Here is a 12,717-nt window from a genome sequence, read left to right as displayed (position 1 = left end):
CCGTTGATGTATAACCAAAAAATGTTGTGTCACGCCTGGCTGTATTTAGCAGTGACGTAACCGCAGTCGCCGATCCAAGCGCATGACTGTGACATCACGCCAGTTGTTTGGATAAGCAGGAAGTGAATACGGGTAAATTACAACAAACGGAGCGAGAGATACGGCGAGGACAGTTACAGAACTATATAAAGCTGGTCAAAAAGATAGCTGAAACTACCTGGACCCTTGAGCTCGGGACTGATTCTCAACTGGAAATAACAGCACGCGCGGATCGTCATGTCGAACATGGAGAGTATCCTGAAGAGGACCGAAGGGTCGGGCCCGGTTACTTCACTGGCATTAGCACTGTAAACATGTTAACTTAAGTTATTTACGGGCTGAACACGGTGGTATTACATTTTTATTTGAAACCTGTTAAGTTAAGGTGTGTTACTTTACTGCTGTATGAAATCAAATAACCCACTTTCTGTTTATCTTAGAGGTTAGATAATGTTTCGTGATTTGAATGTCCCTCAGATTTTTTGATCAACAATAGATTTTTAAAGGAAATCTAAATTATTCGGTAAACTACGTTTGTTATATTTTTTGTATATTCAAGGTAAAGGGTGCGCTAAGCACAACGCTAGATTCGGAAATTTCACGTAGAGCGTAACCCTGTGACGTTAGACGTCCCCACCTTCGTTTTATTTAGGTGAATTCTCAGTCCAGCCTGTCAGTCAAGTTTGTTCAGTGACTGGACAATGAAACTTTTTTCGTTTTATTTTGCTTTATGAGGACGTAATTCGTTATTTTTACCTTTCTTAAACATGGTCAATCCCTTTCCTATAAACTTTTTTCCTTGACATTCGACTTCAGAGAATTTGTTTAACCTCAAGTTTGCAGCCAAAGAACTTCAACGCAACTCTAAGAAATGTGACAAAGAAGAGAAGGCAGAGAAGGCCAAAGTCAAGAAGGTAAACGGCAGTTTTCCCATAATAAAGAAATATCTTCTGTATCTTTAATACATGTATGAAACACTGGGCTGTTTTTTACATGAAAATGTGCATAGTATGGAATTGTTGTTTATTCAGGAGTAATGTTTTGTCCTAGAAAGGGCAAAGAAATCTGACGGCTTTATTTCGATTATCTAGGCAATCCAAAAAGGTAACACTGAGGTTGCACGGATACATGCAGAAAATGCCATTCGCCAGAAAAACCAATCCGTGAATTTCCTCAGAATGAGCGCCAGAGTTGATGCGGTGGCTGCTCGAGTACAGACAGCGGTCACCATGAACAAGGTACACACAAACCTGCCCAGCGGAACTAGATTATTTCTCAAATAGATTTTTAAGATATACAATTTCACTTTTTTCTGCAGGTCACCAAATCCATGGCTGGCGTGGTGAAGGGAATGGATGTTACCCTGAAAAGCATGAACCTTGAGAAGGTGAGTGGAAGAAAGAAGGGCATCTGCATCTGGGTCTTAAATATTTTGATATGTTTTCAGTGCACTGATTTGACTTGATGGTAATATTGCATTCTGATTGTTCAGATATCTGCTTTGATGGAGAAGTTTGAACGACAGTTTGAAACTTTGGATGTACAGACGTCTCAGATGGAGGACACAATGAGCAGCACAACAACACTGACCACACCACAGGTGAATCTTAACACACTCAAGTACAACAATGTGTATATGTTGAAATCTCTTGTGATGTAAGCAGAGTTATTTTACTGTTTTGACACCATTCTGTGTTTTAGGGTCAAGTCGATGCATTGATGATGGAAATGGCAGATGAGACTGGGTAAGATCTTTATAAATGTACATTTATTCATTAAGCAGATGCTTTTATCCAAAGCAACGAACAATGAAAAAAGCATTGTACATTTTGTCTACAAGTGGCTAACAATGTGCTTTGTTTATTAGCTGTATTTTTTTTTTTTTACAGTTTTCTATATATATTTCCAATTGTCAAATAATATCAAAAGTGCATGTAATTAAAAAAAATATTCTAATGTTAAAGAAAACTTAAAATTCTGGTAACTAGTTTAAAATCTGTCTTTACAATGTATATGTTTTCAGGCTGGACCTCAATTTGGAGCTTCCTCAAGGTCAGACAGGATCAGTGGGAACCAGTGTTGCATCTGCAGAACAGGTATTATAATGCATACACAACATATTGGGATACAAACACGCATGTCAAATGTCTTCTATAACAGTTTTCTGTTTCTCGCTCTAGGACGAGCTCTCACAAAGACTGGCTAAACTCAGAGACCAGGTGTGAAGAAGACCGGCTGTGTGTTTGAAAGTGAATGTTTGTATGTTTGAGTGATCGAGGAACATGTCGCTGTTTACTGACTCCTGATAGAAATGGCTTCAATATTTTTTCCATATATCATTTTCTTGCGGTTGAAGGTGTGTATGGATGAATTCCGCAGCTTTTATCCACTCTAAAATGCTGAAATGAAACTGTTAACTGCACACCAAAAACTGAAAAACAAACAAATGAATATGTTATAAGACACTGCTGTCATCGGTTTTGGGGGTCAGCTGTATGTTTTCAGTCCCTAATAACTGGGTTGATTATGTCGAGTGTAATGTTTCTTCGTAATATTATTCATTTTATTGCTTTCATGTTTTAATTATCTGATGTCTCTGAAATGTTTTATGCCAATGTAGCTATATGTTAACAAACACCAGCATTGGTATCTAACAAATGTGTTGGGTGAATATGTTACTTCTGCTTCTTTCTGCACATTTTTGCCTCCATGCTTAAGTTGATTGTGGGAGTTTGTAACTTAAGATGCATGTTATCAAAACTGTTTTGAATCATCTTTTCTGGGGGTAAAAGCCCTGTTTGTTTCAGACATTGGTGGCCATATTTTATCTTCTGGAGTCTTTCTGAATAAATAGCATCTCTTTATTTTCAATTGTTTATATTTTGGTTAAAACCAAAATTTAAAATTGCCTTGGGCAATATACGGCTCTATCCGCTGGTTCAGATAAGAAAATAAATATAGTGTGTATATAATAAACATTTTGCAATTTCTTTTTTCTTTCTTGTTATTTTTTGCAGGTGTTTTATGGAATGGTATGTGTTATACTAAAGAGAAGTCGAGATTGTTGATGTGACACTGTATTTCAGAAGAAGGACTGTGTGTTGATTGGCCCACTAGGCTCGTGGGTTACAACTCCTTGAGGTTGTGATTGGCACATTGGGTTCAGAGTTAGTGCAGCTGTTACTGGTACACTACTTCTAGAACTGTCCAAGGGGAAATCTGCTGCTCTCAAACTATAGAGTCTTACCTGATGTTGTGTATACAAACATCAGTTATTCTATTGGATGGCATTTATTATCCCCCCATTTTGTTTACATATGCTTTTGCATTTTGCAAACGTATTTATCAAACAAAAAAGCTAACAGTGCTTTCAAACGGTTTATCGGTACTTGCATTTTCTAGAATTTGAACCAATGGGATTGGTGTTTTTAATGTCATTTGAAACCTGTCAAAGGGATAGTTCCCCCAAAAACGAAAATTATGTCATCATTTACCCTCTTGTCATTTCCGACCTATATGACTTTTGTCTTCTGCGAAATAAAACAAGTTTTCTGAAGAATGTTGGGAACCAAGGCAGTACCTATTGACTTGCATTGGTTTTGTGTCCATCTGATAGAAGTGAACGGGTAGGCTACTGCCATTGTTAGATAACCATTATTCTTCTTTGTGTTCTGCAGAAGAAAGAAAGTCATACAGGTTTCAAATGACAAGGGAGTGAGTAAATGATGCACTGTAAACCAGATGAACGTTGGAACGTCTTTATAACTCGGCAACTATTTTTGCATCTAGCTGCAACATCCTCTTAAAGGAGTAGTTCACTTTCAAAATCAAGTTTTATGATAATTTACTCATCCCCATGTCATCCAAGATGTTTCTGTTCTTTTTTCTTTAATCGAAAAGAAATGAAGGTTTTTCCATATATTGGACTTCAATAGACTCCAAACGATTGAAGGTCAAAATGACAGTTTCAGTGCAGCTTCAAAGGCTTTAAACCATACCAGATGATGAATAAAGGTCTTATCTAGCGAAACCCAAAAAAATTATGTACATGCTTTATGTACACAAATGCTCACCTTGCTCTGTTCTGCGATGCGCGTTCATGACTTCACGTGATACGTAATTATATTGAAAACGTACATGTTCAACTTGTAATCACTGACTCCGTATTTCCGCCTACGTCAAGCGTGACCTTGTCAACGTAATTACATATTTTGTGAAGTCATGAACAGGCATCGCAGAACAGAGCAAGGCGAGCATTTGTGTTTATAAACCATATACAATTTTAAATAAAAATGTCTGATTGTTTCCCTAGATAAGACCTTTATTCATCTTCAGCTATGGTTTAAAGGCCTTTGAAGCTGCACTGAAACTGTCATTTTGACCTTCAACCATTTGGAGTCCATTGAAGTCCACTATATACAAAAAAATCCTGGAATGTATTCATCAAAAACCTTAATTTCTTTTCGACTAAAAAAAAATACATAAACATCTTGGATGACATGGGGGTGAGTAAATTATCATGAACATTTATTTTGAAAGTGAACTACTCCTTTAAGTAAAGCCCAGTTGTATAGGAAGTTTATTTATTTTTATTAACTAATAACATGCAAAAAAACTCTTTCTCTTTGCCTGAATTTATCTGACTTACCCTCATTTTATCTCCTCCCCTTCTCTCTCTCTCTGCAGCTCTACCCCTATAAATCCTGCCATTAGTTCTCTCCCTCCCTCTATATTTTGACTGGGCGGATTTCTAGATGTTTAAGAGAGATAGATACACTGATCTGAAAATCACACTGTTTTAAGTATGTAGAGAAATTTAATTTGATAGAATAAAGCATGAAGATTTGAAACACTTTTGCCAACTTGTGATGTTGGAATGGCGGTGTTTCTTAATGAACACCAAGATGTATCATGGACCAAGTTTTTAATGATCTTGAAGAAGAGGAGCATCTGAGGGTGAGTCGATAAATCTAGACGAATGCAGACAGATTTATTCAAAGAATTATGTCTCTCATAGATATTTCCGGAAAACTCACTTCCAAAGAAATTACTTTTTAAATATTTCTCTTTTTTTTGCATTTTTTACATACAAATCCCTGCTTCTTTATTAATTCTGTTAATTTTATATAATTTTATTTTTAGTGAATGTTTGATGAAAGTTTTTACTTCAAGCATGTTGAAAACTGTTTAAAAAAGACCTAATTTTCACAGTCAGTTCTGTTTGAAAGTTCATGAAACGATGTTTAAATGTCTTACTGTAAAAGGTAATAAAATACTTACAAACCTAAAACAAGTGTTTCAAAATCAGATGCATATTAACTGTACATGCGTGTCATAAGAAGAGTTGTTAGCAACCCTGATTTCCCATGAGGTATCGTCTGTGTGTGTGTTTGTCCCGAGTGCCGGAGCTGTGTGTCACTCGGTGTTCTGTGTTTCTTTAATGATGGGCTGATTAACAAAAACATGGTTAACATTCATCCAGACTTGGCTCCATCCATCACTTCATCCATACAGTGCTGTTCCCTCAGTTATCATGAGATCATCTCTCAGACCCGATTTTGGAGATGGTTTTAAATCTCTCTCTGTCCTTCTGTCTGTCACTCACGTTAAGCCGAGGGGATCGTCATAGTGACCAAATTCCCAGGTGAGAAATGTTTGCTGGCAGCTCCCCTGACCTGTTGTCCCTCTGCACTTTTTTTCTCTATCTCCATCTCTCTGGTTTTCTAACATGTGCTCATGAGACATTGAAAGGGCCACGTTGTACTAAACCTTAGTAGTGACTGCAGGAAAGGGATCACAGTAAATTGTGAAGCACTGTATGTGTGGGTAGTTTGGGGAAAACAAATTGTTGTGGGGGATTAGCAGTAATGCTGTCCTTGGTCTCGCTATGGACAAAATAATTCCATGTCATTTTTTTAATGGTTTTTGTTTCCCCTAAAATGCCTACAGTTTTAAATAGGGGGTCAATGTATGAAGTGGGTGAGGATTAGTCTTTAATAATTATTACCTACAACATTAGAAGTGTAGGCTGTGTCCTTATTTAGATGAGTTGATCATGTATTTTTGTGTGTTTATGTACTTGTGGTTTTTTGTGTAGTATGATGGGCCAGGCAACAGCTGAGGGATCTCCCTGTTCTCATCGTCTCTCTGTGAAAACTCAAGAGGATGAGCCGGACCGAGCAGAGAGTGTGCTCAGTAGGTCAGTGATAATAATGTATTAATGTGCTCCTGGTCATGTTTGGCATAATTCATCAGTGCACACATTATTCAGATGAAAAAATATTCAACGTTATGTTAGAAAAACAACAACATTAAAACAACCTTATTAATTAATGCCACCTATGTTGGAAAACAGGTTGAAAATGTTCATATATTATGAAGTAATAGACTTTTTTTAAATGTGAACAGTTAGGAATAATAATAAATAATCAAACCATTTTTACAGACACTGTAAAAAATCCTGTTAAATCTAAATATTCTGTCAGCTGTACATGTATTCTGTCATCCTATGGAAAAACTGTTAAAAAAATGACTGCCGTATTTAAGTTAAGATAAAAAAGTACCTATACGTGTCTACATACAATCATATTCCATCTTTAACTGTTTCTCAGATCTCCGTCAGCGTGTGATGACACATCCTCTGAGCTTCAGCGAGTAGCCGCTCTAGAACCTCGGGATGAGCCATCCAGAAACTCATTTCAAGGGAGAGGGGCACTGTCAAGGTTAAGTACACTAACATGTGCACGGACATTACATTTACATTTAGTCATTTAGCAGATGCTTTTATCCAAAGCGACTTACAAAGAGTTCAGGGAGCAATAAGCGATATGTCATACAGGAGCAATAATATAATAGGTGCCAATACAAAGTTACTACTTTCATCAAGCTAGACTAATACCTGTTGAGAGAAAGAGAGAGGGTTAGTGTTTTTTCCCCTCCTTTCTCTGTCAAGTATTCACAGAAGAGATGGGTTTTAAGCAGTTTTTTTAATGTTGTGAGAGATGTGGTTGACCGAACTGGGTTAGGAAGATTGTTCCATCAGAAAGGAGTTGTGAAGAAGAATGAGAGGGAAAGCGATTTACAGTCCTTATATGAAGGCAATACAAGACGCTGCAGGGTTCTTGTTGGGGGATTGGAGTGTAGGAGGGTGGTAATGTATGCCAGTGCAGATCCAGTGAAAGTCCTTTAGGCAAGCATTAATGACTTGAATTTGGCTAGTGGAGACAGAAGAAAAGGGGTGTCACATGAGCCCTTTTGGGCTGTTGGAAGATGAGGCGTGCTGCTGCGTCCTGAACCAGCTGGAGTAGTTTGTTAGCCTTTTGAGGAAGACCAGCAAGGAGAGCATTGCAGTAGTTCAACCTTGAGATTACCAGTGCCTGGACAAGGAGTTGTGCCGCATGCTCATTGAGATAGGGTCTAACCTTTCTAATGTTGAATAAGGCATATCAGCATGACTGCATGATCTTTGCAATGTGATCATTGATGGACAGCTGTTCATCAAATATGACTCCAAGGTTCCTGGTTGTTTTGAAAGGAGTGATTGTGGTATTGCCAAGTTGGATGGTGAGATCGTGTTGCACCGTGGGGTGTGCCGGAAACAAGAGTAGTTCTGTCTTGGCGGGGTTCAGCTGGAGGTGATGTTCTTTCATCCAAGCTGAGATGTCTTCTAAGCAGGCTGTAATGCGAGCTGCTAAAGTGGTATCATCTTGGTGAAACGAGATGTAGATCTGGGTGTCGTCAGCATAACAGTGATACGAGAAGACGTGTGGCCATATGATGGGTCCCAGGGATGTTGTGTAGATGGAAAAATGCAGCGGTCCAAGCACCGATCCCTGAGGAACCCCAGTGATTATGTGGTGAGCAGTGGATAGCGAGCCCCTCCATGACACCCTGAAGGATCTGCCCGGAGAGGTAAGATTCCTAGAGATGACAGGGTTGCTAGTAGTATCTGGTGATTAACAGTGTCAAACGCTGCAGATAGGTCTAGCAGAATCATGACCGAGGATTAAGATTTTGGCTTGGCTAGCTGCAGTGCTTCTGTGAACGATAGCAGTGCAGTCTCAGTGGAGTGGTTTGTTTTGAAGCCAGACTGCTTGTCATCCTTTAGTGTATTCTGGGATAGGTAGTGAGACACCTGGGTTTGAAAATTGCCCTTTCAAGTGTTTTTGCAATAAATGGGAGGAGAGAGAGAGGTCTGTAAATTTCGGTATTAGAGGGGTCCAATGTGGGTTCTTTAAGTATGGACGTGACCTGGGCCTGTTTGAATGTGGATGGAAAAGTGCCGGTGAGCAGGGAGGTGTTGATGATGTGTGTGAGTGCAGGTGTGATTGTGCTGGATATGGCCTGAAGGAGATGGGAAGGGATTGGGTCAATGGGACAGGTGGTGGGGTGGCTAGAGAGAAGTCTGGTGACTTCAGACATACCTTCTAAAATGTAGCAGTCCAGATTTGACAAAAAATTTTTTGGTTGCTTTACCAGATTGGTGAGTCTGGTGGTCATTCTGAGAGACTGGGCACACCGAAGTCTGGTAGAGGAGGAGGAGAGACCAGACTCCTTCCTCGAGAGATTCCGTGGACCCGAAGTACGAGCCATTCCAAGCCGAAGAAGCAACAACCAACTAGATGCCAATGGCAACACAAAAGGAAACACAAAGTAATATAATATACATCATGCATGCATACAATACTGTACACGCAGCACTTTCTTTAAAACAAATATTACTTGGTTGTTATTTTGTTACCTTAAGTTACATTCATAAAGATTTAGGTGAACAAAAACTTTTTTGAGGACCACTCTTTATTAAAGAACCTTTAATAGTCTTTTTTGTTACATGGATTTACAAATAATTGCCAATTGCAAACATCCTATTTGTATGCAGATATGCCATGTTTGTCATATGTGCTGTTTTTGTCACAGGAAGGCATGGGAAACATTTATTGTTTCTCCTTCTGATGATTTATACTATTATTGGCTGTTCTTTATTGCCGCAGCTGTGCTCTACAACTGGGTTCTGCTTGTGGCCAGGTACGACTTTTCAAATTTTTAAGTGACCTACTCCTTTAATATGCGACTAACCAAGCGTCACTTTTCATCCAGAAGTGTTTAATCCCCTGTGTTTGTGTATTTGTTGCTGGTGTAACTAATTGCTATGATGTTGAAAGACTTCTGTTATGCTTGTCACTTTCCCATCAACAGAACAGCCCTCTGAGAACAGTTTGATTGACTACATGTGTGTGGGGGTTTTAGTATAAGCTCTCTTGCTGTGATATGTCTAACAATGAGTGACTTCGTATTAATTTTCTTCATTTTGTGATTTCTTTAGAGCATGTTTCGACCAACTTCAGACTGAAAATTCCATTGTTTGGCTGGTTTTTGATTACATGTGTGATTTTGTCTACATACTGGATTCATGCATGCGGCTAAGGACAGGTATTAATGTCTATATTAAAATACAAACTCTCAACATTTCTTTTTGCTAATATATATACAATTTTCGTAGAACAAAAATGCAACTGTGCAAATAAAAAATCTATTACGGACCAAAAACTTTTATATAGATAACTTTGACTGAATAATGAAAAGTAAGAGCACAGGATAGATGGGACATTGTTATAAAAATAGATAGATATTGTTTAAAAGGTTCCTCAGGGTAAAACCCCACGAAGATGCTTGATAAAATCCCAAGATAACATTTCTGCAAAGATTTTAAAACAGTTTTGATATGCCTCATTTTTTTTCTATAACAATATTAGTTAACTTCACTAGTTAACGTAAACTAACAATTTAAGATACGTTAAAGCATTTATTAATCATGTCAATGCATGTTGAAATTATAGTAACTAACATTAACAAAGGCTAATAAATACTAATATGCTAATGTTGCCCATTGTTAGCAAATGCAATAGCTTCACATAATTCACTTTTCAACAGATATGCACATCGATTCTTGGTAGTTGTTTTTGAATTGAATATCTTTCATTAAAGGTGCAGTTTGTAACTTTTTTGCAGTAAAATATCCAAAAACCACTATAGGCCATTTATATATATTTTGTAATGTTGAGTACTACATCTCAAATCTTCCCAACTATTTGAAAATCGTGAGAAAGTTTTCATTTTAACCAGAAGGACAGCCTGCAACCATCAGCGAGACGCAGGAATGGAGACTAGAGGATGTTATATGGTTGGCTGAGGTGACTCACTTGATTCGTGTAAGCCGTTATGCTTTCTACAGACCTAATAACACAGTCTCTGGCGTTAGCCCTCGGTTTCCTCTCGCACCGTAGAAACCATGACAACAGACTTGTCGACAAATCTGAAAGTTTTACTATGTAGTATCTGTCAAGCAACAATCCCATTATTCCACGCTCCCTCACAGCGTCATCAAGCTACGCCGTTGGTGTTGTTTTGAACATATCTGTTTTGAATGCGTGCCCTCTAGCGGTGGATTATACAAACTGTGCCTTTAACAGAAAAAGTTGAGATGATTTATTTAAAGTGTGGATGGATTTTGCTCTTATGAAGTATTTGTATGCCTTTCAGGTTACCTAGAACAAGGACTTCTGGTGAAGGACTTAGCAAAACTCAGAGACAGCTACATTCATACACTTCAGTTCAAAATGGACGTTATCTCCATCCTCCCCACTGACCTGGCATACATCATCTTGAGCATCGACACCCCACAGCTACGTTTCAATCGTCTTCTGCGCTTCTCCCGCATGTTTGAGTTCTTCAACCGAACAGAGACGAGAACCAATTACCCAAACATCTTCCGAATCTGGAACTTGGTTCTTTACATCCTGGTCATCATCCACTGGAACGCCTGTATCTACTATGCCATCTCAAAATCTCTGGGATTTGGATCTGATCAGTGGGTTTATCCCAATATCACCTCCTCAGAGTTCGGAACTCTTAGACGAAGTTACGTGTACTGCTTCTACTGGTCCACACTGACGCTCACCACCATCGGTGAGATGCCGCCACCAGAACGAGATGAGGAATATGTATTTGTGGTCTTCGATTTTTTAGTCGGAGTCCTGATTTTTGCTACCATCGTGGGTAACGTGGGCTCCATGATTTCAAATATGAACGCTACGCGGGCAGAGTTTCAAGCACGCATTGACGCTATCAAACATTACATGCACTTCCGCAAGGTCAGCCGTAACCTTGAGACACGTGTCATCAAATGGTTTGACTACCTATGGACAAATCAGAAAGCAGTGGATGAACAGGAAGTCTTAAAGAACCTTCCAGACAAGCTGAGGGCAGAAATCGCAATCAACGTTCATTTAACCACTCTGAAGAAAGTTCGCATCTTTCAGGACTGTGAGGCTGGCTTGTTGGTAGAACTGGTGTTAAAACTACGCCCTCAGGTATACAGTCCCGGCGACTACATTTGCCGAAAAGGAGACATCGGAAAGGAGATGTACATCATCAAAGAGGGAAAGTTAGGAGTTGTCGCTGATGATGGAGTGACACAGTTTGCATTGCTAACAGCTGGGGGATGTTTTGGGGAAATTAGCATTCTGAACATTCAGGGTAGTAAAATGGGAAATCGGCGGACTGCTAACATTCGAAGTATCGGCTACTCTGACCTCTTCTGCCTTTCGAAAGACGACCTCATGGAGGCCGTGACAGAATACCCAGACGCTCAAAAGGTACTGGAAGAACGTGGGAGGGAAATTTTGAGGAAACAGGGGCTTTTGGATGAAAGTGCTGCTGCAAAGGGAGGCATTCTTGTCATGGAGACAGACGAGAAGGTTGAACGTTTGGAGATCTCGCTGGACGTTCTGCAAACACGTTTTGCCCGGTTGTTAGGGGAGTTCACAGCAACTCAAAGCAGATTAAAGCAAAGAATCACATGGCTTGAGAGACAGCTGTGTCATACAGGTCTCGGGCTTTTGTCAGATCAAGAGATCGACTTCGATAGTGATGGCAATGCGTCACGAGCCAACTCAACCACACAGACGCATGCACAACTGGACACTGAGAGGCCAACCAACACAGATTCCCAGCACTCACCCAGGAATTGCAGGGGTCATGACTGAACCTAAAAGGAGAATTGATTTACAAATGCTTTACATTTTTAGGCTTGGCAATTATATACTTACTAAATCTTGTTACAAGTACATGACAAAAGTAAGAGCATCCCAATCAAATTCTTATACTGTATTCATGGGGCCTGATGTATAACAGTTGCATACACACAAAATGGCCATGTTAAGTGTTATACATGAGGTCCTGGACTGTATAATGAGAAGTGCTTCATTAAAGTCACAGTTCACAAAAAAAATCTGTTAAAATGCATTTACCCTCATGACGATTCAAACCCCTTTATGACTCGTTCTTCTGTGGAACGTGAATTGTCTCAGTGGTTTTGTGTCCATTCAATAGAACCCACTGTCATGTCATGGAGACAGACGAGAAGGTTGAACGTTTGGAGATCTCGCTGGACGTTCTGCAAACACGTTTTGCCCGGTTGTTAGGGGAGTTCACAGCAACTCAAAGCAGATTAAAGCAAAGAATCACAGGGCTTGAGAGACAGCTGTGTCATACAGGTCTCGGGCTTTTGTCAGATCAAGAGATCGACTTCGATAGTGATGGCAATGCGTCACGAGCCAACTCAACCACACAGACGCATGCACAACTGGACACTGAGAGGCCAACCAACACAGATTCCCA

At 39.4% G+C, this 12,717-nt stretch overlaps 2 protein-coding genes across 2 annotated transcripts; both read left to right on the top strand.

Annotated features, from left to right (window-relative positions):
* Window positions 1-82: 82 nt before the first annotated feature.
* Window positions 83-3,029, top strand: chmp1b (charged multivesicular body protein 1B). Its single transcript, XM_056744973.1, has 8 exons — window positions 83-292; window positions 856-953; window positions 1,131-1,277; window positions 1,358-1,426; window positions 1,532-1,639; window positions 1,741-1,784; window positions 2,063-2,135; window positions 2,220-3,029. Exons 1-8 carry the CDS (start codon window positions 277-279, stop codon window positions 2,262-2,264), a joined length of 600 nt encoding a protein of 199 aa, XP_056600951.1. The 5' UTR covers window positions 83-276; the 3' UTR covers window positions 2,265-3,029.
* Window positions 3,030-5,612: 2,583 nt separating this feature from the next.
* On the top strand, window positions 5,613-12,091 carry cnga2b (cyclic nucleotide gated channel subunit alpha 2b). Its single transcript, XM_056744968.1, has 7 exons — window positions 5,613-5,683; window positions 6,137-6,238; window positions 6,651-6,761; window positions 8,518-8,691; window positions 8,956-9,063; window positions 9,362-9,468; window positions 10,579-12,091. The coding sequence occupies exons 2-7, from the start codon at window positions 6,138-6,140 to the stop codon at window positions 12,081-12,083; spliced, it is 2,106 nt and encodes a 701-aa protein (XP_056600946.1). The 5' UTR covers window positions 5,613-5,683; window position 6,137; the 3' UTR covers window positions 12,084-12,091.
* Window positions 12,092-12,717: the final 626 nt, after the last annotated feature.

This window comes from Triplophysa dalaica, chromosome 4 (assembly GCF_015846415.1).
Source record: "Triplophysa dalaica isolate WHDGS20190420 chromosome 4, ASM1584641v1, whole genome shotgun sequence".
Taxonomy (NCBI): Eukaryota; Metazoa; Chordata; class Actinopteri; order Cypriniformes; family Nemacheilidae; genus Triplophysa; species Triplophysa dalaica.
The sequence above is the reverse complement of the archived record's forward strand: the minus strand, read 5'-3'. Positions and strand labels throughout refer to the sequence as shown.